The sequence below is a fragment of the Pinus tabuliformis genome, chromosome 6, assembly GCF_031772625.1.
Source record: "Pinus tabuliformis cultivar Carrire ecotype Pingquan chromosome 6, CPIR1, whole genome shotgun sequence".
NCBI classification, from domain to species: Eukaryota; Viridiplantae; Streptophyta; class Pinopsida; order Pinales; family Pinaceae; genus Pinus; species Pinus tabuliformis.
In genome coordinates this window covers 118,719,674-118,743,689 of record NC_142292.1, presented here as the reverse complement: position 1 = coordinate 118,743,689, position 24,016 = coordinate 118,719,674, and the positions used below count along the sequence as shown (strand labels likewise).

At 40.1% G+C, this 24,016-nt stretch overlaps 1 protein-coding gene across 1 annotated transcript in view; it reads right to left on the bottom strand.

Moving 5' to 3' along the window:
• Nucleotides 1–4,259: 4,259 nt before the first annotated feature.
• Nucleotides 4,260–24,016, bottom strand: part of LOC149257625 (pyruvate kinase 1, cytosolic-like) — a 191,346-nt gene continuing 171,589 nt past the window's right edge. Inside the window, exons 10-13 of the mRNA XM_089381138.1 lie at nt 5,660–5,755; nt 5,260–5,334; nt 4,445–4,644; nt 4,260–4,329 (exon numbers count right to left, since the gene is read on the bottom strand). Of these exons, the coding sequence (XP_089237264.1) occupies nt 4,260–4,329; nt 4,445–4,644; nt 5,260–5,334; nt 5,660–5,755 (441 nt within the window). The remainder of the gene's footprint in view (nt 4,330–4,444; nt 4,645–5,259; nt 5,335–5,659; nt 5,756–24,016) is intronic.

The window sequence follows — 24,016 nt, the reverse complement described above, 5'->3', positions numbered from 1 at the left end:
AGCCCTTGGAAGAAGAATCTCAAATCAACGTACTGTGGGATTTCTATACAAATGAGAACGATGATGACCAAGGAGACAATATGGCAGAGATCCACACTAATGAAATCCACACACAAAGCAAAGGGCCACTTGCTGGTGTGATGAAGCCTGTAGATCAGACCAAGAAAGATGTCCGCCCTATGAAGGCACCCACTCCCAAAGTTCTTGTTGAGAAGGGTAGACCTAGTGGTCAGTCCAAGAATACCCCAGTGGCAAACCATCCAGAGAAAGAAAATGCATCTCCCACTGCAATGAAGGCGACTCAAAAAGGTAAACTCCCACTTAATAATGGAAAAATTGGTATGTTTACTCTGCCCTATCCTGTTTATAACATTGATTACAATATTGTGGATGATCTTAAGAAATCTAGGGCTAATATCACATACTTTGATTTGTTGAAATTAACGCAGCAAAGAGATTTGCTCTTGAAATCTATGAATGAGTGAAACTGCAAAACTCCCGCCACCCGGAGCAGCCAAACCCAAAAGTCAATCTCCAGACCTGTTAGTACTCCCAGCTCAACCCAAAAGCCAACAACCATGGAAGCCACCCTATCAAAAATGAATCGAAAACCCCAAGATGTCAGCGCAACCATGATAGGAAGGAAATCAAAATCCATGACTCCCCCTTTCCTTATCACATTTGAAATCTTCAACATGAACATGCACAATTGCTTGGTAAACTCAGGTGCCTCGTCCACTGTGATGCCTTACGCTGTTGTTAAAAGACTGCATGCGATACCTGAGAAAAATGGGACTCAAATCATGCAATTAGACAGGACAAATGTGAAAGTAATTGGGGAATTGAAAGATGTATTGATTCGGATGACTGCTAAACCATAATACACACATCATTGATATAGTGGTAGTCGATATACCCGAGGCTTATGGAATGCTGCTTAGTAGGGATTGGTTAGCAAAATTGAATGGATACTTCTCAACTGATTGGTCCCATCTCTTGCTGCCTCAGAAGGGGAAGGGTGATATGCTGAGAGTTGATCATGAAAGGTACATTAAGTATGTAGTGACGGAGCTAAACGGTCCCAACGAACCTGTAATGTTTACCAACTCTATCCTTGGGAATTATAGTTTCAATGTTTATGCCACAAAAACCTGTTTTGGAGAATTCCATGCAGAAACAGTTAAAGAAACTTTAACATACACATCCAATTGATGAACTATCCTGTATTATAGTAGATGATAGGACTAATTTCTTAGATAGTAGTTCAATTGATGTAACATTAGATTCTACATTTTGGACACTCTATTTTGATGCCTCTAACTGCCTTGAAGGTGCAGGAGCTGGAGAATTCTCATTGACCCGCAAGGGAACCAACACTTGATGGACAACCGGTTGGAGTTTGCATGCACTCTTACTTTAAAAAAATGATCTCCAAGATATCGTCAAGGACATTATTCCACATATAGATCCACAAGACTCAACGACTCAAAAAAAAGGGAAGTGAAGGGCAAGTAGATGATGATGTCATAAAGGACCATCTGATCCCTCATTTATTTGAGAGAAAGATGACAAAGGAGATGTTTGATGCTCTAGTTACTCTTTTCTAGAGTCAGAACATAAATAGGAAGATGATATTACAAAAAAACTCAAATTCATAAAGATGACCAAATTGAGGGAAGGTTACTTAATGGTTTCCTAGTTTCATGGGAACCATTTGTCAAAAGTAACTTTGCTCAAGAAAAACTTCCTAACTTTGAGAGGCTTTGGGATAATTATATCTAGGAGGATATTCAAATGAAAGAAAGGGAAACAAGGAGGGTGATGATGACCTAGCTTTATTTGGTCAATCATATAAGTGTAGAGGTAAAGGACCAAGCAAGGCTAAGGGAAAGAAGAAGGGTAAGTCTGAGGAGCAAGAGGCTTTGATGGTCGAGTCAAGGTCAAAAGTGATTTCCAAGGTAGTACAACAACATTTAGGTGAAGATGAGGAGATACAAACCCTTCTACTTTTTTCAAAAGACCTCGATAGTTCAATCAAATATTGAGGGAAGCTCGGGAGCATGTTGAGATTCTTAGGTGCACTTTTAGAGAAAGTAGAGCTCTGAAAATGTTTCCAAACTATAGGTAATGATAAGCAACATTCTATATTCCAAGTCTTCCAATTTTAAGGAGCCATTAGACTAGTACAGATGATGGGATGCCAAAACGAAGTACATATCCATTATGAAGAATTATGTTTGGGACATAGTACCAAGACAGTGGAGGAAGTAAGCTGTGAGTTATAGATGGCTCTGTAAAATCAAGCATGTTGCAGATGATAGCATTGGGAAGGGCAAAGTGAGGTTTGTGGCAATAGGGTTCTCCCAAAGGGAGGGAATGGACTATAAGAAGGCATTTTCTCTTTGCTAGGCACACTTCTATTAAAGTTGTTATGTCCTCGAATTCATTTATGGGGCGGAGGAATAATCAAATGGATTTGAAGACAACTTTTCTTAATGGGGTTATTGAAGAAGCAATGTACATAGTACAACCTCAGAGCTTTGTGGTAAATGGAAAGGAGTCTTATGAGTGTAAGTTTAAGAATCCTTGAACAGAGAGCATGGTATTCCAATATAGAAAAAAATTGCAAAGTATGGTCTTTTCCAAAAGAGAAGCACATACTAACCTATATTATATATTTGTTCAAATTAATTTTCTTATTTTGGTGTTGTATGTAGATGAATTATTTGTTGATTTGGGGTAGCATCGAATGTGCTCTAGCCATGAAAATTGATGGAGAGGCTGAAGCACATGAGATCTCCAAGACTTAGAAATGATTTGGGCAGATTCTAGCCGGTTTGAGAGATATTAAAATAATTAATAGTTTTAATGGAGTTCTTAAGCCTAAACTTAGGAAAAATAAAATATTAATGGGTAGAAGGTTCCACAATTCATGGATCAAGCCAAATCTAATCTTAGCCGTTGACTAGAGATTTAATCTCGACTGTTGAAGGACCAACAACAAAAGTATAAGAGGAGGCTTGAGGGCTAGTTGGAGAACACACCAGAGTGATCGGTCATTTGATTTGGTAGAGTGAGGTTTCTAAGCATAGTCAAATCAATGATCAACAACGAGGGGCAGTGAGTATTGGACAAATTCAATATTGTTTTTATTAATAAAAACTTTTAAAGAGTAGATTTCTTCAGCCAATCGTATTGTTGATAATTTTCCAGAATGAACTGTGTATTAACTTGAAACATCCAACATTTCGAGTGGACACTTACCCATTTTTGACCTCCCTCTCCACGGCCCTACCTCCTTTCCCTCCAATGGTTAACCCATGATCACCTTTTTCTTTCCTAACTTGTTTCATTCATTTAAGTTTATTTGTCCTTCATGATGGGTTGAGTGTCCACTCAAAACATTGGACATTTCAGGCTAATACACACAATTCACTCCAGAAACTATTGACAATAAATAAAATCTGATCTTCTTTAACTAGTTTATTCTTTTAATTGGCTGAACAACAAATTTTGTGAATTATTTAGTTCCTTGAGGCCTTTTCTAATCATTATAGAGAACTCTAAATGATAATTGTATGGTTGAATAGAAACAAATCTATTTAGGAAATCACTGTTTTAACTTGTCTAATTTCTTACAATTTTAAATACCAATTTCTTTAAATAAATATTTTTATATTAATCTTTGATTATCCAACTCATATACAAATGTTTTCCTTTCGGTAATATAAGGAAAAAAAAGCAGGCAATTTTAAATACCAATTTCTTTAAGTAAATCCTTTCTATAAATGGAATTTTTTATATTAACACTCTGATTATCCAACTCAAATACAAATATTTTCCCTTCAGTAATGTAAAGGAAAGAGGAAAGCACGCATTCACGGAATTCACTCAATTATAGTTCCCATTGGCGTCTTTCAAACCTAAAATTTTAAAAATAATTTGCATTACATATACTCTAATCTTAAGCACAGAAAAGATTAGACCAACCCTCTAGTTTTCAGGTGGTCTTATCTTTGTAGAGCTGAATCACACAAGGTCATCATGTATACAGAGCTCGGTAAATGACCTTCACAAAGCTAAGGGAAAAACCTTTCTAGACCCCTCTATAGCTGGAAGGTTATCGTGGAATTAATCTAGGTACTCGATAGATCTAGAAAACCAGAAAATTCCTACTAGAATTTATTTATATAATGTATTCGCAGCATTCTGATATTGTAGGCACAACCTGAAAAAACTGAGTTGCTTTTCATATCCCTCTAATTGTATTTGTAAACCAGATTTGTTCTGCCTAAAATGTTTACAAACGTTAACACATATAGAACGTAGCTGGAAGTAACAAGACACCAGATATCAGTAAAGAGAATAATCTGGTTATTAACCACAGTGAGGTCGGTTACAACACATGCAAATAATTTCTCTGGAGTACTAATTTATTTATCACCTGGTACCTGAATGTGGCTTAAATACAACGATTAGATCCAGACTTGGGAATAGTTTCGGAAAAGCAACTACTGTTGTGTCAGTTACTGTCAAGAACAGACCTTGACATGTGCAATCAACTATTTGTTCAATTTTTTCATTTAATGAAGGTTGCAACAGGTTTTTCTCAGGATCTAAAAGTACAAAGAACCATGCAAAATCCTGAAATGAAAGAAAGAAATGAATAATGTCCATATACTCTCAAAACATTGTGAAACTAACTTCTCCCTCATTTCTGAGCCACTTATATTGCATCGCAGCATTTTCAAACTTAAAATTCCCAGTACAGAGTTGTTTTTAGACTTTCATATCTCAAGAATGCAGATTTCAGACTACTACAAGAAAACTCCATTCCATCAAAGGGAAAATACAAGTTATTCTTACTAATAACTCCAACTCAAAATTTATTACCCCAACGGCCAAGAAGCAAACATTGTAAGATATCAAAACTGAGAATGACAGATTGTTACAAACGGATTTTGTCAACCCATGAAATGATTCAGAGGCTGCTGTTTTAAAATAGCCAATGAAATGTCTTTCTCCAGAACCCACACTTCTGAAAACATCTGTCCTCGTCAGTGTAAAGATGTTATGAAAGGCCGAGTTCAATTAAAAAGGATAAACTTTGGAATAAAAATAAAATACTCCCGATATTAGAGAAAAACGATCTATTAATCATTCTAATCTATTAATCATTCTACATCCATTCCTCAGATTACACAATGATTGTTCTTTTTATCACAAAAATATGACATTTATTCCTGTCTCTTTGCTTACAACAATATTTCGTAATAATGGACCTAGCTCTTCATCTGAAACAAAACTACTTTTAGAATTGAATATTACAGGCTCCTAAATAAAAGCCATATGAAATCAGATCATATGTATTAGAAAAAGATCTAAGCAGTACTTTCTTAATTAAACTTGTGAATTTGCAGCCTATGCTGAAAACGGCTTATTATTGGCTGATTTCATCAGAGAAAGCTTTGCTGATGAATTTGAAACGCAAAAGGAAACCTCTTCAAAATTCACAGTTCAGATATAGCTAAGCACATTTGGCATATACCCAAGGAAATGCTGTACACGAGACTAAAATCTGCCAATGGCTTCCTGTATCAGACTAATCTTCAAGCTCAATTATCTTAACTACAGCCGAGTTGCCTATTTTTTGGCATACAACAATTCGATCATGAGGCTTAATTAACCCTGCTGTTTTACCATGATCCAGCGCAATCTTCAATACAGACTCATTCGTCTCATTAATTGATTCTGCCTGTTATGCCAAGTTATAAGAAAAGTTTAAATTTCTCCATGTCATCCTGCCCAAATCTAGAAGGATAAAACAACACTAAAATTTCTTAAAGAAATCCAAAACGAAAAAGAACTTAACAAATAGTAATAAAACAAGAAGAATAGATTCTTACAATGGACTTTATTCAGATCGCCTCTTTAAAGTAATATATATATATAAAACACTAATCTAATTTGTAAATGGATTCTCTTCGCTAACCATTATCGACCACGTTGGCTTGGTCTGACATGTTGAAATAAAATAAATGTGGTATATCCAGAGCATTACATAAACAAGAATATTGCATGTCAAAGGTCAACTTAAATTTCTCAAACCTATGTTACATATCACATACTTCAAGAGAGAAATATTGGAATATCATATTGTATGAGGCTACACAATGTGATTTTCATCACATCGATGAGGTTTGCTGCTAGTCCCTTGGAGATTTTGATGGACTTGGGCGAGATATATCTTCATGGGACCTCTTCTTGGAGCATCCTAATGACTTTGTAGGATGACGTTATTATGTTGGCTGGCATGTGCCCTAGAGGGGGAGTTCTACATGGAGCTCATGTTGTGGATGTGTGATGACAGACTTTATGATTGGATGGAGTTAGCACTTTGTTATGTCTATTTCTTTTATGATGTTGGTGCGGTGGGATGATGCATGTTGTCTTGGTATGATTTTCTCAGGTGATATAAAACATTGCCTAGAAGGAATGTTTTTAACAATGTTAACACCATTGTTGATGTGTTTTTTCCTTAAAGTTGGGGGCAGGTACTACATGTTTCTTTGATGATGTGGCCATTACCTAATGATAGATGATGTATATGATATATTAGTCAATTGATGATGGTGCACCCTAGGTTCAAGCCTAGGTGGAGTTTACATTTTGTTGTTATCATGGTGGGGCTTTGCTAAGAGATATAATTTTTATTTGCATGGTACAACACTTTAATGGAGTGCACCCCCTATTTGGCACACATGTTCAAGGTGATTTAATCCTCGAAAGATTATTTGGAGATGGACTATGGTTCTGGTAGAACATTAACATTTGTGCACACATGTTGATGTTCATTTAACCATTCAAATGTTACTTGGGCACCCTATTACATTTGGCATCTTTTCACATTTGGAGGGATTTATTGGAGGAGGATTAGGGTTTTCGATGGAACACTCCCTTCTTCGGCACAAATTCCAAGGAATGCATGTATTATATTACTATTTTGGGGGAGAATGGCACACTTCTCCATGGTGCACTTTTATTATGCACAGGGATTTAGTAAATTGGTCAATGGTTTTGCAAAACAAATATGTTTTTTGCAAATTATTCGAGGAGTTGGAATTACCTTGAAGTATTTATTGGGAGTTGAGTTGGTCAAACTTAACAAGGTTGACATGGTTGGAGAGAAGTCAATGGTTTTATATGTTATTTGCACGTATTTTGTGTTGTAATCACCTCGAAGCATATTTTAAGTAGTATGAGTATTACCCACCAAAAGTGGGTAACCCATAGGAGAAAATTATTCTCCTCATTTGACAGTCGGCTGGCTAGCAACATATGATGGCCCACAAATAACTTTACATCATAGCTCACCACTTATGCTCCACTCAGTGCTCTCTCCCAATGTTGCACGATCCTTCCCCCCCATAAGGTTCCAAAGGCGGAATTGCGTCTTGTATGGATTTGTGGGGGTTCCATCGGATTGCACCGGTTCTTGGAAATTCAAAACCACATGGGCTTTATCTGCGGTTCCGGATTTCCGAACCGCGGTTCGGAACAGGGATCTGCCTTGGATTAGGAATGGATCCTAAGCAGATTGGAGGCCCGATGGGTAGTTCCGTAGAGACCGACACAATATTCTTTTTCTTTTCTTGGTTTAACTTGAGTTGGGGGTGGGTTTAAGGTGAGTTAGGGAAATAATAGATGGGGGTAAAAGTCATTTCCTCCTCTTTTCGTCACTCTCGTATCTTTGGAGAGCTTGAAGAAAAGAGGCATGAAGAGAGCTTGAAGGAGTGAAGGAGGAGGAGCTAGGAGCAGTGAAGGAGGAGGAGCTTGAAAGAGTAAAGAAGAGCTTCCATCTACAAGAGCTAAAGAGGTAAGTGAAAACCCCAAACTCCCTCATTTTTTTGTCATTGTCGTTCGTATTTTTTCTCCTCCCTCTCCTACTCTTTCCCATTCTTTCTTCTTGTTCATTTCATTGCAGGTTGTCCATCTATATTCATATTCCAAAATGGTGTTCTTTTGGCTTTTATATATCAATCCACTTTTGGTTTTCATGATGGTAAGGGGGGTTAGGAATAGAAGGGAAGAAAAAAAAGAGGATAGTGGTCCCCATATGAGTGACCCAATATATGATGAGGAGGAAGGAGATGAAGAGGACATTGAAATGCAAGAGGTGAAAGTTGCATTGACACCTCTGTGGAATTATGTGACCAAACATGAAGGGGTAAAAGGTGGTGGGAGCTACAAGTTTATTGGAATATCCCTTTCCAAGAATATTTCTCAAACACCAGCGAACGCCAACCAGAAAAACGTACAAGTGGTATAATAGCCGGAAAACTCACAAAGATGAAATAACGATAGTGCAGCAAACAACAATGTATACATGAAACGTAAAAACTCAAGAAATGCAGTGAGAAATGCTAAGCCATTTTATTATACTGAGTAATAGACAGAGTACAAGAGGTGATCAGGAAGATAGCACCTCGACTTGCACCAAGCAAGTGAAGAAATATACTCAGAATAGCAATGAAATGGCCCCTCTCAGAACTGCATGGAAGCTGCTGGAGAACTGATGCGCTGCTGCTGCTACTGGAATCAAGTGAGGATTTGGGGTTGTTCCCCTCCTCGGAAAATGCTGTAACTCTGGAATCGGACTCTACTCATGAAACCCAGAAAAACCAGAAAGCTTTCCTGGAATGGCGCCCAAGTAGGCATGTTTTCCATATGTCTCATAGTCATAGATGATATAAATTATTTTGCAGGCAAATTCGAGCAGACCTGGTAACAGATAAAGATGAGTTGTATCTAGATGACACCTCTGCTCCACCAGTGTCAGCATTGAAAAACACACTCTGCGAAAGGGAAGACGTACTGCCAAAGTGCATAATGGAGGCAATCCTTCAGTTCAGTGGAAGCACTCGTGACAACACTAGTCCATCAAGATGTCATCATTTCCAGATACATCACAAAGCATCCCAGATGTGGGATGATGAGCACATCATCTTCAGTTTCCTTCAAGAAATGACAGAGAATGATAACCACTCCACACAGGTGCTAGGAGATGATATGCAATCCTCCTCTATTCCAAAGGCATCCATTCATTTCCCTACGAAGGAGAACGCTCCACCAAGGGTGACCTCGATGTGTCAGCAATTTCACTGACCGTTCTCATATGTATACGTTGATCAGTGTAATCTAATGGGGAAAATGAAAGGTCATGGAAGAGGGAGGGTGATTGAGGGCTGCATAAGTATTACCTCCAGATAGGAGAGAGGGGCTTTTTGTTTGAAAAAAGAAAAACAACTCTGATTTATTGTGAATAAAGAGTGACTACTTGGTTCAATGAGGAGCCTGTGTTTCAAATTGATTTTCCTATTCTCTTATGTGTTTTGATCAGAATGTTGTTGCTGAGATAAATGCAAATGTATATTTGTTTTTTTGCATACTGATAACTTATAGTTCATGGTTATGTTTGGTTATTTGAATATGATTCAACATCATGGTTAAATCATGAAAGGTTGCTAATTCAAAATTATGTTGGACATCATTTGCAAGCTTTTCTTCCATAAAATGGAATGTGTATTTCTATATGAATGTTTGGATTGCAATTAGGATTTAATACAACCTTGTTCTTAAGTGGACCAGTAATTGATTCATTTGGACTCGGGATTTATATATAATGTTTAACCTCTTTTGTTTTTTTTGCTCCTGCAGGATAGTTTAGGATAGTTAGGAATTCCTATATGAATGATTGGATTGCAATTAGGATTTAATACAACCTTGTTCTTAAGTGGACCGGTAATTGATTCATTTGGACTTGGGATTTATATATAATGTTTAACCTCTGTTTTTTTTGCTCATGCAGGATAGTTTAGGATAGTTAGGATATAGACTAGAGTAGTTAGAAATAGTTTAGATAGAATTTGATACATATAGGTTGGCTGTTTTATTTTGTTGATTTAATTGAAGTCTTCTCCCCAAATCAACAGTCATTTAACAGTTTACAGGGTCCCTTAAAACTCGTTGGAACCAGCCATTCCAAACGAAAGCAGGTCTAATTGGGGTTTGCGATCGAGTTAGTTCCCCTTGTTGATATCGCAAAAATTCACCATGTCAACAAATTAGCGCTAGAAGGAGGGCCTGAACCGCTGTCCACAACTTTTTATGATTTCATTTATAGATGTTCGTATGGACTCGAAAATATTAATGCATGGATAGTGAAGGTCGAAAAGACCCTCCTCTCATTCGGAAAAGCCTCATTTCGACGAAGAGACACTGTGGGAGTATCCTGTCACTCAGGAAAAACCAGTCAGAAGACTTACTCGGGCTTACGCTCGTACCCCATCACAGCTCCCTATCTTTCATTGGTTACCTTCAATAGAAAAAAGAAAGCCAAGGGTCTATCACATAAACGAAGAGACATCTGCAACCCATTCTCTTGAAAATATTGTGCTTGATTCTTTGCAGAGTATCGACTCTCCTTGGGAATAAATCCCTGAGGATTCTCCTTCTGAGGGCAATCCTTGGCCTGATTTGGAAAATCCTAATGAAGAAACCCTCAACTAGGATATCCCTATCCTCGATATGGCTAATATTCCTCAACCAGGTGGAAACCAACTCCCACCTCCTCCGGGAGCACTTCCTCCTTGGCTCGCTTAGGACGCCACAACAATACCTAGGCAGCAACAACCCTTACCCAAGAATGTAGAAAGAGTATTGCCTAAATTCGACCCTGAGCGGAGCGACACCGCTGAAAACCATATTCATTCTTTCTTCCTATTCGTGCGCATACTGGGGGTAGTTGATGAAGATATAGTTTGTCACCTATTCCCTTTTACCCTGATTGGTGCAGCTTCCACATGGTACTTTAGCTTGAGAACAGGATCAATCACTTCGTGGGCTGCCTTTCATCAGACCTTTTTAGACAAGTATGGCAATGAAAAAACCCCTGCTGCCTTAGTTCGAGAACTATCTCGTTTGAAAATGGAAACCAAAGAAAAGGTCAAAGATTTTAACATATGGTTCAACGCCCTGTTCAACAGAATCCTGGCCACCGCTAGACCTACTGAGGAGGTGCTCATGGAATTCTACATCATTGCTCTCCCTGTCCCTACTGCGATGTGGGTCAAAAGGAGCAACGCACAAACCTTACAAGGTGCTATCGATGAAGCAGTAAAAGTCGAGAATGAAATGCTCAGTCTCACAACATACTATCATACAGTCAGAGAAAAGAAATCATCTCAAGCATCCAAGAAGAGTAATGGGAGTGATAACAAAGGGGCTGAAACCAAAGAAAAGGATACCACATATATAGAAGGTTTGTATCGAATCACTAAGAAGTTGACAAATACAGTCATCGATATGAAAAGGAATTCTGGAGAAAGTACAAGCGGGAGTGGAGGAGAGTATAACAACATAAAACCTTTCAAACCTTTCTATCGTAAGAAGGAAGAAGGTGGTCATGGTCCACTTGCATTGCCTACTCCACCCAATGAAGAGAATTTAAGTACAGAAGAGCCAGCTCTTATTGGATCACTCTTTAACCAAGAAGAACCTATAGTGGAGCTAGAGCTGGAACAAGAAGATGAGGAAGAATACCAAGTAAAAGAGCCCTTGAAAGAAGAATCTCAAATCAACGTACTGTGGGATTTCTATACAAATCAGAACGATGATGACCAAGGAGACAATATGGCAGAGATCCACACTAATGAAATCCACACACAAAGCAAAGGGCCACTTGCTAGTGTGATGAAGCCTGTACATTAGACCAAGAAAGATGTTCGCCCTATGAAGGCACCCACTCCCTAAGTTCTTGTTGAGAAGGGTAGACCTAGTGGTCAGTCCAAGAATACCCCAGTGGCAAACCATCCAGAGAAAGAAAATGCATCTCCCACTGCAATGAAGGCGACTCAAAAAGGTAAACTCCCACTTAATAATGGCAAAATTGGTATGTTTACTCTGCCCTATCCTGTTTATAACATTGATTACAATATTGTGGATGATCTTAAGAAATCTAGGGCTAATATCACATACTTTGATTTGTTGAAATTAACGCAGCAAAGAGATTTGCTCTTGAAAGCTATGAATGAGTGAAACTGCAAAACTCCCGCCACCCGGAGCAGCCAAACCCAAAAGTCAGTCACCAGACCTGTTAGTACTCCCAGCTCAACCCAAAAGCCAACAACCATGGAAGCCACCCTATCAAAAATGATTCGAAAACCCCAAGATGTCAGCGCAACCATGATAGGAAGGAAATCAAAATCCATGACCTCCCCTTTCCTTATCACATTTGAAATCTTCAACATGAACATGCACAATTGCTTGGTAAACTCAGGTGCCTCGTCCACTGTGATGCCTTACGCTGTTGTTAAAAGACTCCATGCAATACCTGAGAAAACTGGTACTCAAATCATGCAATTAGACAGGACAAATGTGAAAGTAATTGGGGAATTGAAAGATGTATTGATCCCGATGACTGCTAAACCATAATACACACGTCATTGATATAGTGGTAGTCGATATACCCGAGGCTTATGGAATGCTGCTTAGTAGGGATTGGTTAGCAAAATTGAATGGATACTTCTCAACTGATTGGTCCCATCTCTTGTTGCCTCAGAAGGGGAAGGGCGATATGCTAAGAGTTGATCATGAAAGGTACATTAAGTATGTAGTGACGGAGCTAAACGGTCCCAACGAACCTGTAATGTTTACCAACTCTATCCTTGGGAATTATAGTTTCAATGTTTGTGCCACAGAAACTTGTTTTGGAGAATTCCATGCAGAAACAGTTAAAGAAACTTTGACATACACATCCAACTGATGAACTATCCTGTATTGTAGTAGATGATAGGACTAATTTCTTTCAATTGATGTAACATTAGATTCTACATTTTGGACACTCTATTTTGATGGCTCTAACTGCCTTGAAGGTGCAGGTGCTGGGAGAATTCTCATTGACCCGCAAGGGAACCAACACTTGATGGACAACCGGTTGGAGTTTGCATGCACTCTTACTTTAAAAAAATGATCTCCAAGATATCATCAAGGACATTATTCCACATATAGATCCACAAGACTCGGCGACTCAAAAAAAAAGGAAGTGAAGGGCAAGTAGATGATGATGTCATAAAGGACCATCTGATCCCTCATTTATTTGAGAGAAATATGACAAAGGAGATGTTTGATGCTCTAGTTACTCTTTTCTAGAGTCAGAACATAAATAGGACGATGATATTACAAAAAAACTCAAATTCATAAAGATGACCAAATTGAGGGAAGGTTACTTAATGGTTTCCTAGTTTCATGGGAACCATTTGTCAAAAGTAACTTTGCTCAAGAAAAACTTCCAAACTTTGAGAGGCTTTGGGATAATTATATCTAGGAGGATATCCAAACGGAAGAAAGGGAAACAAGGAGGGTGATGATGACCTAGCTTTATTTGGTCAATCATATAAGTGTAGAGGTAAAGGACCAAGCAAGGCTAAGGGAAAGAAGATGGGCAAGTCTGAGGAGCAAGAGGCTCTGATGGTTGAGTCAAGGTCAAAAGTGATTTCCAAGGTAGTACAACAATATTTAGGTGAAGAGGAGGAGACACAAACCCTTCTACTTTTTTCAAAAGACCTCGACAGTTCAATCAAATATTGAGGGAAGCTCGGGAGCATGTTGAGATTCTTAGGTGCACTTTTAGAGAAAGCAGAGCTCTGAAAAAGTTTCCAAACTATAGGTAATGATGAGCAACATTCTATATTCCAAGTCTTCCAATTTTAAAGAGGCATTAGACTAGTACAGATGATGGGATGTCAAAACGAAGTACATATCCATTATGAAGAATTATGTTTGGGACATAGTACCAAGACCGTGGAGGAAGTAAGTTGTGAGTTATAGATGGCTCTGTAAAATCAAGCATGTTGCAGATGATAGCATTGGGAAGGGCAAAGTGAGGTTTGTGGCAATAGGGTTCTCCCAAAGGGATGGACTGGACTATAAGAAGGCATTTTCTCTTTGCTATGCACACTTCTATTAAAGTTGTTTTGTCCTCAAATTCATTTATGGGGCGTAGGAATAATCAAATGGATTTAAAGACAACTTTTCTTAATGGGATTATTGAAGAAGCAATGTACATAGTACAACCTCAGAGCTTTGTGGTAAATGGAAAGGAGTCTTATGAGTGTAAGTTTAAGAATTCTTGAATAGAGAGCATGGTATTCCAATATAGAAAAAAAATTGCAAAGTATGGTCTTTTCCAAAAGAGAAGCACATACTAACTTATATTATATATTTGTTCAAATTAATTTGCTTATTTTGGTGTTGTATGTAGATGAATTATTTGTTGATTTGGGGTAGCATCGAATGTGCTCTAGCCATGAAAATTGATGGAGAGGCTAAAGCACATGAGATCTCCAAGACCTAGAAATGGTTTGGGCAGATTCTAGCCGGTTTGAGAGATATTAAAATAATTAATATTTTTAATGGAGTTCTTAAGTCTAAACTTAGGAAAAATAAAATATTAATGGGTAGAAGGTTCCACAATTCATGGATCAAGCCAAATCTAATCCTAGCAGTTGACTAGAGATTTAATCTCGACTGTTGAAGGACCAACAACAAAAGTATAAGAGGAGGCTTGAGGGCTAGTTGGAGAACACACCAGAGTGATCGGTCATTTGATTTGGTAGAGTGAGGTTTCTAAGCAAAGTCGAATCAATGATCAACAACGAAGGGCAGTGAGTATTGGACAAATTCAATATTGTTTTTATTAATAAAAACTTTTAAAGAGTAGCCGGAATGAACTGTGTATTAACTTGAAACATCCAACAATTCGAGTGGACACTTAACCCATCTTTGACCTCCCCCTCCACGGCCCTACCTCCTTTCCCTCCAATGGTTAACCCATGATCACCTTTTTCTTTCCTAACTTGTTTCATTCATTTAGGTTTATTTGTCCTTCATGATGGGTTGAGTGTCCACTCAAAACATTGGACATTTCAGGCTAATACACACAATTCACTCCAGAAACTATTGACAATAAATAAAATCTGATCTTCTTTAGCTAGTTTGTTCTTTTAATTGGCTGAACAACAAATTTTGTGAATTATTTAGTTCCTTGAGGCTTTTTCTAATCATTATAGAGAACTCTAAATGATAATTGTATGGTTGAATGGAAAAAAATCTATTTAGGAAATCACTGTTTTAACTTGTCTAATTTCTTACAATTTTAAATACCAATTTCTTTAAATAAATATTTTTATATTAATACTTTGATTATCCAACTCATATACAAATATTTTCCTTTCGGAAATATAAGGAAAAAAAAACAGGCAATTTTAAATACCAATTTCTTTAAGTAAATACTTTCTATAAATGGAAATTTTTATATTAACACTCTGATTATCCAACTCAAATACAAATATTTTCCCTTCAGTAATGTAAAGGAAAGAGGAAAGCACGCATTCACGGAGTTCACTCCATTATAGTTCCCATTGGCGTCTTTCAAACCTAAAATTTTAAAAATAATTTGCATTATATATACTCTAATCTTAAGCACAGAAAAGATTAGACCAACCCTCTAGTTTTCAGGTGGTCTTATCTTTGTAGAGCTGAATCACACAAGGTCATCATGTATACAGAGCTCAGTAAATGACCTTCACAAAGCTAAGGGAAAAACCTTTCTAGACCCCTCTATAGCTGTAAGGTTATCATGGAATTAATCTAGGTACTCGATAGATCTAGAAAACCAAAAAACTCCTACTAGAATTTATTTATATAATGTATTCGCAGCATTCTGATATTGTAGGCACAACCTGAAAAAACTGAGTTGCTTTTCATATCCCTCTAATTGTATTTGTAAACCAGATTTGTTCTGCCTAAAATGTTTACAAACGTTAACACACATAGAACGTAGTTGGAAGTAACAAGACACCAGATATCAGTAAAGAGAATAATCTGGTTATTAACCACAGTGAGGTCGGTTACAACACATGCAAATAAGTTCTCTGGAGTCCTAATTTATTTATCACCTGGTACCTGAATGTGGCTTAAATACAACGATTAGATCCGGACTTGGGAATAGTTTCGGAAAAGCAACTACTGTGGTGTCAGTTACTGTCAAGAACAGACCTTGACATGTGCAATCAACTATTTGTTCAATTTTTTCATTTAATGAAGGTTGCAACAGGTTTTTCTCAGGATCTAAAAGTACAAAGAACCATGCAAAATCCTGAAATAAAGAAAGAAATGAATAATGTCCATATACTCTCAAAACATTGTGAAACTAACTTCTCCCTCATTTCTGAGCCACTTATATTGCATCGCAGCATTTTCAAACTTAAAATTCCCAGTACAGAGTTGTTTTTAGACTTTCATATCTCAAGAATGCAGATTTCAGACTACTACAAGAAAACTCCATTCCATCAAAGGGAAAATACAAGTTATTCTTACTAATAACTCCAACTCAAAATTTATTACCCCAACGGCCAGGAAGCAAACATTGTAAGATATCAAAACTCAGAATGACAGATTGTTACAAACGGATTTTTTCAACCCATGAAATGATTCAGAGGCTGCTGTTTTAAAATAGCCAATGAAATGTCTTTCTCCAGAACCCACACTTCTGAAAACATCTGTCCTCGTCAGTGTAAAGATGTTATGAAAGGCCGAGTTCAATTAAAAAGGATAAACTTTGGAATAAAAATAAAATACTCCCGATATTAGAGAAAAACAATCTATTAATCATTCTAATCTATTAATCATTCTACATCCATTCCTCAGATTACACAATGATTGTTCTTTTTATCACAAAAATATGACATTTATTCCTGTCTCTTTGCTTACAACAATATTTCGTAATAATGGACCTAGCTCTTCATCTGAAACAAAACTACTTTTAGAATTGAATATTACAGGCTCCTAAATAAAAGCCATATGAAATCAGATCATATGTATTAGAAAAAGATCTAAGCAGTACTTTCTTAATTAAACTTGTGAATTTGCAGCCTATGCTGAAAACGGCTTATTATTGGCTGATTTCATCAGAGAAAGCTTTGCTGATGAATTTGAAATGCAAAAGGAAACCTCTTCAAAATTCACAGTTCAGATATAGCTAAGCACATTTGGCATATACCCAAGGAAATGCTGTACACGAGACTAAAATCTGCCAATGGCTTCCTGTATCAGACTAATCTTCAAGCTCAATTATCTTAACTACAGCCGAGTTGCCTATTTTTTGGCATACAACAATTCGATCATGAGGCTTAATTAACCCTGCTGTTTTACCATGATCCAGCGCAATCTTCAATACAGACTCATTCGTCTCATTAATTGATTCTGCCTGTTATGCCAAGTTATAAGAAAAGTTTAAATTTCTCCATGTCATCCTGCCCAAATCTAGAAGGATAAAACAACACTAAAATTTCTTAAAGAAATCCAAAACGAAAAAAGAACTTAACAAATAGTAATAAAACAAGAAGAATAGATTCTTACAATGGACTTTATTCAGATCGCCTCTTTAAAGTAATATATATATATATATATATATATATATATATATAACACTAATCTAATTTGTAAATGGATTCTCTTCGCTAACCATTAGGACCACGTTGGCTTCGTCTGACATGTTGAAATAAAATAAATGTGGTATATCCAGAGGATTTCATAAACAAGAATATTGCATGTCAAAGGTCACAACTTAAATTTCTCAAACCTATGTAACATATCACATACTTCAAGAGAGAAATATTGGAATATCATATTGTATGAGGCTACACAATGTGATTTTCATCACATCGATGAGGTTTGCTGCTAGTCCCTTGGAGATTTTGATGGACTTGGGCGAGATATATCTTCATGGGACCTCTTCTTGGAGCATCCTAATGACTTTGTAGGATGACGTTATTATGTTGGCTGGCATGTGCCCCAGAGGGGGAGTTCTACATGGAGCTCATGTTGTGGATGTGTGATGACAGACTTTATGATTGGATGGAGTTAGCACTTTGTTATGTCTATTTCTTTTATGATGTTGGTGCGGTGGGATGATGCATGTTGTCTTGGTATGATTTTCCCAGGTGATATAAAACATTGCCTAGAAGGAATGTTTTTAACGATGTTAACACCATTGTTGATGTGTTTTTTCCTTAAAGTTGGGGGCAGGTACTACATGTCTCTTTGATGATGTGGCCATTACCTAATGATAGATGATGTATATGATATATTAGTCAATTGATGATGGTGGAAGCTACAAGTTTATTGGAATATCCCTTTCCAAGAATATTTCTCAAACACCAGCAAACCCCAACCAGAAAAACGTACAAGTGGTATAATAGCTGGAAAACACACAAAGATGAAATAACGATAGTGCAGCAAACAACAATGTATACATGAAACATAAATACTCAAGAAATGCAGCAAGAAATGCTAAGCCATTTTATTATACTGAGTAATAGACAGAGTACAAGAGGTGATCAGGAAGATAGCACCTCGACTTGCACCAAGCAAGTGAAGAAATATACTCAGAATAACAATGAAATGGCCCCTCTCAGAACTGCATGGAAGCTACTGGAGAACTGATGTGCTGCTGCTGCTGCTGGAATCAAGTGAGGATTTGGGGCTGTTCCCCTCCTCGGAAAATGCTGAAACTCTGGAATCGGACTCTACTCATGAAACCCAGAAAAACCCAGAAAGCTTTCCTGGAATGGCCGACCCCCGAAAATCACCCCCTTGGGGTTTTGCGCAGTCTCTCAAGGCTCTGCGCTGCCACTGAATGAAACCCTCCAGAAATCTGCTTGAAACCTCTGCCAAAACCCTCCAATATGCAAGGGCTGATCCCCTGCTCAATCTCCTAGCACAAATCCTACTGCAAACCCTCAAGCCAAAACTCCTGACAGAAAGAACTGCGTCATCCCTCTCAGTGCTGCGCAGTCCTCCAAGATGCTCAATCCTCCTGCCAGAAATGCTGATGAAACTACTGCCAAAATGCTGATGGAAATACCTTGCCTGAGTAGGCACTCGAAGTCCCCCGGGGCTAAGGGTGAGATCTCCGAACGAAGACACTCAATGCACTAAACAGTGCTGCAGACTAGCTAAACAACCAGCGTGCTCTAAGTTGAAGTGACTAGCGCAAATGCACATAATCGAATGCCAAAATGAGGAAGCTCCTCTCTCCTTTATAGCCTTTGCTTCTCTCAATCCCAAGGCCCACCTTCTCCAGCGTAATCGCTATCTTGCCACGTGTTTCTTCCCTTCCGCGCAGTCCCTCCAAGTGTCTGCGTGGGCTCCATTTCTGCATCCCCCCTTTTGGCCCCCTTGGCTCCCGTTTAAGTCACACATTGTGCTACTAGGAAGTGACTTTTATTCTAAAAGTGAGTCATGTTCCCTCTCCCTCACCTTTTTATTCATAAATAACTATAGAAGGCAAAATCAAGCAAAATCGAATATTCCAATTAGCCATGGTTAATTAGGAATATTACAGTCTCCCCCAGCAAAATGTTGCTTGACCTCAAGCAACTGAAGTGATGGATGCTGCAAGATTTTCTCACTCTCCCAAGTGGCATCCTCATCCGGCAAATTCTTCCACCTCACCAAGAATTCCCGGACCATCTTGCTCCGCAGCTGCCTCTCCCTGGTATCAATAATAGCCTCTGGCTGCAACACCAAATGCCCCTCATCATCCATGGGTGGTAGCTCATCTGTCACTGTCACCTGTTGCCCCAATGCCTTCTTCAGGCATGATACATGAAAAACGTTATGAATCTTGCTGCCTTGGGGCAGCTCCAACTCATATGCAACCTGTCCAATTCTGCGTATCACCTTGTATGGCCCATAAAAGCGGGGCTTGAGCTTCTCAGCCCCCTTCTGTTTCAGTGACGACTGTCAGTATGGCTGTAATCGTAGGTAGACCATGTCCCATACCTCAAACTGTCTCTCCACTCGACCCCTGTCAGCATACAGCTTTTGTTGGTTCTGCGCTGTAGCCATGTTATCCTAGAGAGCTCGGAAGATATCCTGACTCTCTTGGATCCAAATCTTGGCTCTCGGAGCCTTGCTATCACCAAAAATCATGTCAACAAAAGATAAAGGATGATACCCATACAAAGCATAGAATGGTGACATACCAATGGACATGTGATGTGTAGTGTTGTAGCAGTACTCCCCTAGATGCAGCCACTTCAGACATGCTCTCTGCCGCCCACTGACGTAGTTACACAAGTAGCCCTCCAGCCACTTGTTAACTATCTCTGTCTGTTCGTCTGTCTGTGGGTGATAACTGGTGCTCAGTGTCAACTCCGTCCCCACTAGCCGAAAAAGCTCCTGCCAAAACCCGCCCATGAAACAGCTATCTCTGTCACTGACGATGGTCTTAGGAAGACCATGTAGCCTGAAAACCTCTCTGAAGAACAGCTCGGCCATTTGTGCTGCTATGTAGTGTGCGGATATGGCAAAGAAATGTGCGTACTTTGTCAGCCGGTCAACGATGACAAAGATACAATCCTTGCCCTGTACCATGGGCAACCCTGTGATGAAGTCCATCGAAACACTCTCCCATTTCCCCTCCAGAATGGGAAGAGGCTGCAATAAACCTGCGGGATGGCTCATCTCCCCCTTGTTCCTCTGGCAAACATCGCACTCCCGAATATGTTGGAGTAAGTCCTTCTTGAGGCCCTTCCATGAGAACCTCTCTCTGATGGCCCTGTAGGTTTTGGTAAACCTCTGATGGCCGGCCAATGGTGAATCATGTGATGCCTGGAGTATCTTGTTCTTGAGCTGAGATCCCTCAGTCAAGAAGATCCGATCCGTGTAGTAGATGATCTCATCGACCACCCTATACCTGTCATCTGCCACCTGCCCATCCAAAACCTCACATGCAAACCTGTCCTTGGAGTACTCCACTAAGAGTCGAGCCCTCCAGTCTGTGTCCAAGCTCATAAGAGACAACGTAGCTGGTCTACGTGAAAGAGCATCTGCTACCACGTTTTTCTTACCCTTGACATACTCAATGTCAAAGTCATATGCTTGGATCTTGCTGATCCACTTCTGCTGCCTCTCCTATAGCTGCTTTTGCTCCAAAAAGAGTCTGAGGCTGTTGTGATCAGTCCTCACCCTAAACCTGTTACCCACTAAATACTGTCAGAACTTGGCCAATGCATGCATGATGGCCAGCATCTCCTTGTCGTATATAGAATACAACTTCTCGTGCAGAAGGAGCTTTCGGCTCTCATAGGCTATAGGGTGACCTCCCTGCATCAATACTGCGCCGATCCCCTCTCCCAATGTGTCACACTCCAAAACAAATGGCTGCGTGAAATCTGGCAATGCAAGCATTAGGCAGCTGCTCATAACCTCCTTGAGCCTGTCAAAGGCTCGCTGCGTTATATCCGACCAACTGAAAGCCCCCTTCCTCGTCAAATCTGTTAGGGGTGCAGCGAGCTATGAGAAACTCTTGACGAACTTCCGGTAGTAAGTACAAATGCCAATGAACCCCCAGAGTTCTGTCACGTTCCTCTACTTCGGCCACTCTCTAATGGCCTTGATCTTTTCTCCTCATGGACTCCCACTCTATCCACCCCTATATGTGCCCCAAATACAACATCTCTGTCAACCCAAACTCACACTTGGAGAGTTTGGCATAGAACTGCTGCTCCTGCAAGATACGCAATACTATCTCAATGTGTTGGAGATGCTCCTCCCAAGTCTTGCTGTAAATGAGAATGTCATCAAAGAATACCAACACAAACTTCCTCAAGTGACTGCAGAAGATGTGATTCATGCAGGACTGAAATGTGGCGGGGGCGTTGGTTAGCCCAAAGGGCATCACCAAGAACTCAAAGTGCCCATAGTGACACCTAAAGGCGGTCTTGGGAATGTCCTGCTCCCTCACGCGAATTTGATCGTACCCAGATTTCAAATCAATCTTTGAGAAGAACTGTGCTCCTCTCAACTCATCCATCAACTCGTCGATCCTGGGTATGGGGTACTTGTTCTTCAGTGTCTTCTTGTTTAGGGCCCTGTAGTCAATGCACATTCTCAATGTGCCGTCCTTCTTCTTCACTAACACCGCGGAAGAAGTGAAAGGACTCGTGCTCGGTCGAATGTGCCCAAGAGCCAGCAACTCCTGGATAGCCTTCTCAATCTCATCCCAATAGGCCTTGGGGTGCCTATAGGGGGTGGTAATCACTGCCTGTATGCCCTGCTCAAGCTCGATGGTGTGCTCAAACCCTCGGTCCGGTGGCTGTCCTAGCGGAATCTCCCTGAACACTATGGCATACCGGTCAAGGATGGACTATATCTCTAATGCACGCAACTCTACTGCCCACTCTACGTACCCCTTCTGGAAGATTGCCTCCATTCGATGAGCCGACACAGTCTGAGGCGGATATGTGTGCTGTCCCCGTATCTTTTCATGCCTCCATGTCTTCTCATCATCCCACTCCATTTCTAGGGTCTTCCAATCTGTCGTGACCTTCCCTAGAGTGATAAGCCACTGAACACCCAGTATTATGTTGGTGTCCGGAATATCGACCACGAAAAAGTGGTCGGTCAATGTGTAGGTGCCCATCGTCACTGACAGCTCTGGAACATAACGAGCACACATCATGGTTTGATCTCCTGGGACCAAGACTGAAAACCCATCGAAGCTCTATGTCTGTATACCTCTCCGCTCAACCATCTGTGCATCGATGAAATTGTGGGTTGCCCCACTGTTAACCAAAACTGATACTCGCGGCCACGTACTGTCCCCCGTACGCGTAGCGTCAGATACTTGGGAACTCCTCGCAATGCTGCAAGGGCCCCTCCGGTAGGTGCAAAAGATGCACCACCTGTTGCTGGTGGAGGTGGCAAAGGTCCTTGCACGGCATGACTATCCCCTGCCTCCACATCATCCTCTTCCCCACTGCTCTCGGAGAAGACCTCAATAAAATGTGCTTTTCCAGCAGCACATCTATGCCCTGGTGCCCATGGCTCTTGACAGGTGAAGCACAACCGCTTCTTCTTCAGCTCCCTCCTGGCATCATCGTCAATCTGTGCTCGTCTTGGATTCCCCTTTGGAGGTGGAATCCTGACATCCTTCCCCTTAGACTGGAAAGTTTGTCTCTGGGGGTAAGGTGTCCGAGTCTTGGGTAAGACACCCTGTAAATCCCGAGTCCTGCTAATGGCGTCTAGGAGTGTGGCTGGTCTAGTGGATCGGACTAAACCCCGAAGTGGCTCTGCTAACCCCTCAACATACATATAGATCCTCTGTGCCGTGGATAGATCTGGCACCATCACTGAGACCCTTAAGAAATCTGTAATGTAGGTCTCTTGGCTCCCTGTCTTTTTGAGCCTCGTCAGCTCAACAAAATGCTGCTCTGGATCCCTCCGATCAAATCGCTCCATCAATGGCTTGGTGAACTCGGCATATGTCATCACTGTGGAGTGTCCTAGCGTAACCATCCCATGAAACCACCAATCCTAAGCCTCACCATCCAAATGCAAAGTTTCCACCTTGATGGCCTTTGTCTCCGACTTTTGGTTAAATTGGAAATAAATGTCCAACTTCTCCACCCAAGACTTTGCCGAACTGTTTGATGAACCATCAAAGGTGGGCAAGTGGAATCTGCTCGCTGCACGGTGGGTGTCGCCATCATGGTAATGTCGGTACCCTCTGTGATGGTCGCGGGGTCTACTATCCCTCTGGAGCTGAACAAAGTCTCTAAATGAAAGAGCATCCCTGAACTCCGGCCCATAGGCCTGGTACTCTGCAAAATAATCACCCATATGACTGAGCTCTGCCCCCTGTTGGGCTTCGGCCCCCGTGTCTGCTCTTAAGAAGGTCGGCATGGTAGAGTGTGTAGGAGCATGCGAGGCCACCTTCTATGCAGTATCACGCTGCTTTGGCAAATGATGGGATGCACCTGATCCCTCATCAATCTGAAAAACCCGTGGGCTCTCACGCTGTCTGGCCTCTACTTTCGTGAATCTCTGCCCCATCACCTCAATCTGCCACGACAAATCCTTGAGGAGCACATCCGCAAATCTCTTCCCG